Source organism: Ranitomeya imitator, chromosome 5, assembly GCF_032444005.1.
Source record: "Ranitomeya imitator isolate aRanImi1 chromosome 5, aRanImi1.pri, whole genome shotgun sequence".
Classification (NCBI taxonomy): Eukaryota; Metazoa; Chordata; class Amphibia; order Anura; family Dendrobatidae; genus Ranitomeya; species Ranitomeya imitator.
The window spans coordinates 584,634,304-584,640,303 of NC_091286.1; the positions used below are offsets into that span (position 1 = coordinate 584,634,304).

Sequence of the window (6,000 nt, forward strand, 5' to 3'; positions counted from 1 at the left end):
TGGAGTCTGATATTCTATGCTATTAATAAAGGCCCCCAGCCTAAAAACAGTAGCCCGCTGCTGCCCAGAAAAGGCACATCTATTAGATGCGCCAATTCTTGCGCTTTGCCCAGCTCTTCCCACTTGTCCAGTAGTGGTGGCAAGTGGGGTTCGTATTTGTGGGATTGATGTCACCTTTGTATTGTCAGGTGACATCAAGCCCACGGCTTAGTAATGGAGAGGTGTCTATAAGACATCTATCCTTTACTAATCGTATAGTTATATGTAAATAAAGACACAGCCAGAGTCCTTTAATTGAAAATACCATCCTCCAGCTGTGAGCTTTAGCAAGACTGGTTGTCAAAAGTCGGGGGGACCCCACGCCGTTTTTTAAAATTATTTATTTAAATTATTAAAAAAACAGCATTGGGATCCCTCTATTCTCGATAACCAGGCTGGTAAAGGGCCATTGATATAGCCACCCCCTGCCTAAAAAACAGCAGCCCGCAGCTGCCCAGAAAAGGTGCATCTATAAGATGCGCCAATTCTGGCACTTTGCCCGGCTCTTCCCACTTGCCCTGCAATGGTGACAAATGGGGTTCATATTTGTAGGGTTGATGTCACCTTTGTATTGTCAGGTGACATCAAGCCTACAGCTTAGTAATGGAGAAGTGTCTATAAGATTTTATTTTGTTATATTGCAGGCGGCGGCTGAGGGATACCCCGATCATCAGCTCCTGCTGTCACTGTTATTAGCAGCAGCAAGTGTCAGATGATGGGAGTAAGAGTCCCAAATACCCCCACCTGCTGTCATCATTCTGACTTTAAAATAACTCATCATTCTCCTCTGCTTGCGGCAATCGACGGCAGAGCAGGGGAGAATGATGAGAGCTGTCTTCAGCACCTGCTGCTGGGGAACAGCGCTTACTGTAACGTTTCTTCCCCGGTGGCTGTCTGGTACTGATGCGGCACACGGGTGGCGCATGTTTGCCTCACGTATACTGCATGTGTTACACACACGGACACGGATATCTCCGGTACCATTTTTTTCGGTACTGGAAATATCAGGACGTGGGAAACCGGCCTAAGACACATTGGCCCTGATTCAGCAAAGCAATTATGCCAAAAATGCTTTGAAAGATCATAAAATTTGTGTTGAGTTGGGCAAAATTTTAGCTTTTACTGAAGTTTTATCACCAGTTTCACCCAACTCCTCCAAAATGATGAGCTGTTGTGTTACTTACACCAGAAACCTTACTTCAGTCCACAACTAGAGTAAGATTTGTGATGAGGCACAAGAGGCGCAAGACCAATGTGAACATTGTATTGGTGTATTGATGTATTGGTGACATCTTAGTGTTATATCATTATACTTTTTTTCTGTATAAACAGTTTACACAAACCACAAATATTTCTATCTATATATTGTCTGACATTGCAGTGTTATAGGCTGTGGCCTGTTGTTATGCTGCACAATAAATAGTTTGTCTAGTTAGAGGTCAGAAACGCTATAACAAGGCCTAATACTACCTCTGCTTTTGTGTCCTAGTAACCTTTGGTCAGCCTAGGCACTTAAGCCTGGATGTGACTGTACTATCTATAGTTATACCCCTTTATAGGTGGTTTTACAAGGTGAAATCAAAGTGGTATGTGCATATTAACAGGTTGCTGTGTTGTCTGATTAAAGGGGTTGTCTACTACCTGGACAACTGCTTTTTAAATAAAGCAGTCTCCCGTATAAAATAAAAACAACATATACTCACCACCAATCCCAGGGCAGTTGCAGTGATGTTTGCATCGGAGATAGAGTGACATTCTTGTTCCACGTGAGCCCTGCAGCCAATCAGTGGGAGCTAATGGCTGCTGCACTCTCACTTCTTGCGTTTGTCTGAGACTCACACTTTTGGACAAACCTCGGAAAAATGGAAGAAGTGGTCAAGGAAGGTGAAAGGGTTAACCAGGAAGAGGGTTCTTGGAGCCATAATCCACAGGATACCTTCATTGGTCTTATGCAGTCCACTGTTTGTGTGGAACAGTGGGGACCAACACAATGTTAGGCAAGTGGTCTTTAATATCATTGCCTATCATCATTATTTGTTTATTATGCTTTACTTATATAGCGCCATCTTATTCTGCAACGCTGTACAGACATTATCGGCACTGTCCCCAGTGGGGCTCACAATCTAGATTTCCTATCACTGCGTCTTTGGAGTGTGGGAGGAAACTCACCCAAACACGGGGAGAACATACGATCTCCTTACAGATGTTGTACTTGGTGAGATTTGAACCCAGGGCCCCAGCGCTGCAAAGCAACAGTGCTAAACACTGAGCCACCGTGCTGCCCATGTTTACATGTCCTGTCTATGACTAGTTGGGATGTAATATACAGATTTAGGCCGGTGTCACACCAGCATATGTTTTCTCGTGCAAGAGAATCTGGCAGATTATGTTAATCACACTCAGGTCAAACTCTGTCAGAGTTGGATCCAAGTGTCACTTTGGTGAGATCCGATTCTCTCGCATGAGAGAATCACAGCAAAGGTCCGATGAAGATGAAGAAATTAATTTTACACGCACCCATAGACTTGAATGGGAGATTGCGATCCGAAAATCATATGCACTCCAAGCGTGCTACAATTGTTCTCTCATGCCAAATTAGCATGAGAATAAAATGGCAGATCTGAGCTGCCCCACAGAATAACACTGGTCCAAGTGCTATGCGATAAAACATCGCTTAGCGCTCGGCCGTGTTATATGCTCGTGTCAGCGAGCTCTTCTACAGATATATGTGCTAAAGTTGGATTTCTAATCCCAATATTTACTTTCCTTTAGTCTCTCTATGGACGGACAGGATCCCAGAAGGACATATTTCAGATGTTTTCTTCCAGTTATGGCCAGAACCTCCTCTTCAGTGATCGCACACAATGCTTGGTTGAGTTTGACCGGATGCTGGATAGAGATATTATGGATGATTATTTCGGCAAACCCTTTCACAAACATTTGCTCAGAGACAACGACTGCTTACCAAAATCAGGTACATATTCTGAATCAGGTACTTTACTTCCTCTTATATGGAAATATTAAAAGGTCTGAACAACCATGTATGAGACATCATGAATTTACAGTTCCCCGTAAGGAAGTCACCACTTTCTGTCATAGTGAGTAAAAAGTGGAAATGGCTGAGGACCTCTCTGGGCTGGCTCCATATATCATACTCCATATATATCCCTCTAATCACATACCTATGGCATATCCAATAGATGCTGCAGATGTAGGGAAAATGGGAAGGACAATTAGTAAGATCTGTTTGGATCTGTCCGAAACCATAAATCAGCAGTCCTGAGAAGGTACATAAGGGGAGGTCATCTTTTATATTTCTACTACTGTACATGCAATTGTTTTATATAAAATAGAAAAATATTTAGAATTGAGAGTCCTCAGTGGTTGATACCTTTTAATGGCTAACTGAAAAGATGGCAACAATTCATAGACTGTCCCAATATTTATGGACATAACTGTTAATCACTCACATCATAGTGGTTCTGCTTCACATCACCTGCATTATCTAAGGCATTTTTCTGTGCCCTGTTGTGCATAAATATGTGACTCTTCAGAATTTCTATTAGTCTTTGCCTGATGAAAGGATCTGAGTAGTCTGGAAAGCTTGCAATTTGTTCCCATCTTTTCAGTTAGCCATTAAAAAGTACCAACCACTGAGGACTCTCAATTCTAAATATTTTTCTATCCACTGGCTAACACTGTACCAAGATATATATCTTTCCTGTTATATAAAATAGTAATTTTCATTTTCTTTTGTATCTACAGCTTTGGCCTCTGCTTGCTCGTTCCATCACTGATGAGAAGACTTAGTAATGGGCACCTGGTCATTGAGATGCCATTATTCTTGTTATGTTTGCTGATTTTATCTCTCCATTTTACTATTTTCAGTTTTTGCAGTCATAATACAATAATTATCAAAAAAGATTTATAGTTTGCTTTATTCAGAACATATTTAATTAAAACAGATGAAAAACAGGCAACAACCAATGACTGATTGCTGAGACCACAGAGTTACAAATTAAGATGCAGTGCAAATAAATCAGATATATTACAGGGCTTAAAATAGCCAAAACATGCACAGTATAAGAATGGAAGTACCAAGTAGAATAAAGAAGAATTTCCAGAAATCCGAAACTAACATTTATTTTAATCTTAAAAGTCTCTCTATTTAATGGTATAATCTAATCATTTTTTCTGATATACTTTAATTAAAAACATTTCTAGGATTCCCTCACTACTCGAACTGCTTTGATTTTATTTTTTTCACCTACTTATTCTTTGATGATGCTTCTTTTGAAAATCCTTAGTGAATGCTTGGATACTCAAACGAGACGTCATCAAACGGCAGAAGCTACATCCACTGCAGCCATCTCCTCCCACGCCCTGAAATGAAGCATTATCAGTAACTTCACTTTCAAGGGCTGGTCTGATCTCTGCTCATCAGGTTTTCTCCTTACAAAGCACACTAACAGTGCCCTCTCTTGCCGGCTTGTCACTTCTCATCAGAGCAGGCAAGGGAGTGCACTGTCACTGTGCATTAAAAAGAATATTGCCCAATAAAAATTCCTACTGAGAATCTGTCAGAATTGACAACCGACGCATACTCAGTACAGCAGGGACAGCTGAGCCAGATGTCACTGATGACGCTTTATTTCTGAATGCAGGCAGACGCTGTGGAAATGACCTCTGATGATGACTTTCTTGAGTATCTCAGCATTCACTATGGATTCTCAAACAAAGCATCATCAAAAAGCAGGCAGGCATAAATAAAACATAACATTGCGAGGGAATGATAAGGACTTTATTATTAAAAAATATTAGAAAACATATTATATAAAGACATTAAATAAATAAACTCACATTTATGATTTAAATAGATGTTAGGACCAGGTACGGACTGGGACTGAAATTCAGCCCTGACATTTGAAATCACACAGGCTCATGTTGTTTCTGTACCCAAGTACCAGGTGGGGATATATTACTAATATTATCATGGTTAGAGCAAAGGAAGATTTTCTACAAGACCAATATTTCTAATGATACCCATGGCCTGCTGGGGTAAGTGATGAAATCAGCGACTTTGTGTTCAGTCAAAATCCTTAACAGTATGAGTGTCTTGAGAACACAGATTCTGTTAACAACATAGCAGATAAGACAGCCCACGACCAGACAGGCCCTTTTGGCATTTGCCAGAATTGCCAGGTGGCCAATCCTGCCCTGATTAGGACCACCTCTTTAATGATAAAGATGTTAAAACAGGCAAAAGCCCTAGTATCTAGACCTTGTTCACGCTCCAAACCCAACAACTATTTTACATTCGGTCTTGTCAGGGTTAACATCAGCATTTACAGTAAATAGATCAAACTTTTATTTCTTTACAGAGTGAATTAGCACATTAATTACAGGAATTTGACACAAAGCAATATTTCATTATATCAAAACCAGGAAGAACAAGGGAGACTTTATGAAGACCTTTGCACCATTTTCATGGCATTAGAAAAGTTAAATATTTTTAGCACAACATTGGAAAAGTTTCTGTTCTTTCCCTGCCACGTTTCCAAAGTGATTAGAAAGGAAGCAGGTCTCAGACTTCAGTTTCTAGCTCTCAAACATTTAAACATGCGGCAAATATATTAAGAACAAGCGCATAATATAACTCATCATCCTCAAATGCTATTCAATTTAAAATCTACTATATAAAGCTGAATGTGTGTGTGTGTATATGTGTGTATGTCCGGGATTGGCATCTGCACCGTCGCAGCTACAGCCACAAAATTTTGCACAGTCACACGTCTGGACCCTGAGAGCGTCATAGGCTACATTGTGAGGTGAAATTTTAACCCCGCGCTTTCCAATTCACCAAACAATTTTGCCCCTATCTACATAATGGGGAAAAAAGTGAAAGGAAAAGTGTTGGAGGCGTCGCAGCTACAGCCACAAAATTTTGCACAGTCACACGTC

General features: G+C 40.5%; 1 protein-coding gene across 1 annotated transcript in view; it reads left to right on the forward strand.

Moving 5' to 3' along the window:
• LOC138638538 (saxiphilin-like) overlaps nt 1–4,278 on the forward strand; it is a 117,327-nt gene extending 113,049 nt beyond the window's left edge. The window contains exons 19-20 of the mRNA XM_069727918.1: nt 2,812–3,013; nt 3,805–4,278. Of these exons, the coding sequence (XP_069584019.1) occupies nt 2,812–3,013; nt 3,805–3,836 (234 nt within the window). The 3' untranslated portion in view covers nt 3,837–4,278. The remainder of the gene's footprint in view (nt 1–2,811; nt 3,014–3,804) is intronic.
• The last annotated feature ends 1,722 nt before the right edge of the window (nt 4,279–6,000 follow it).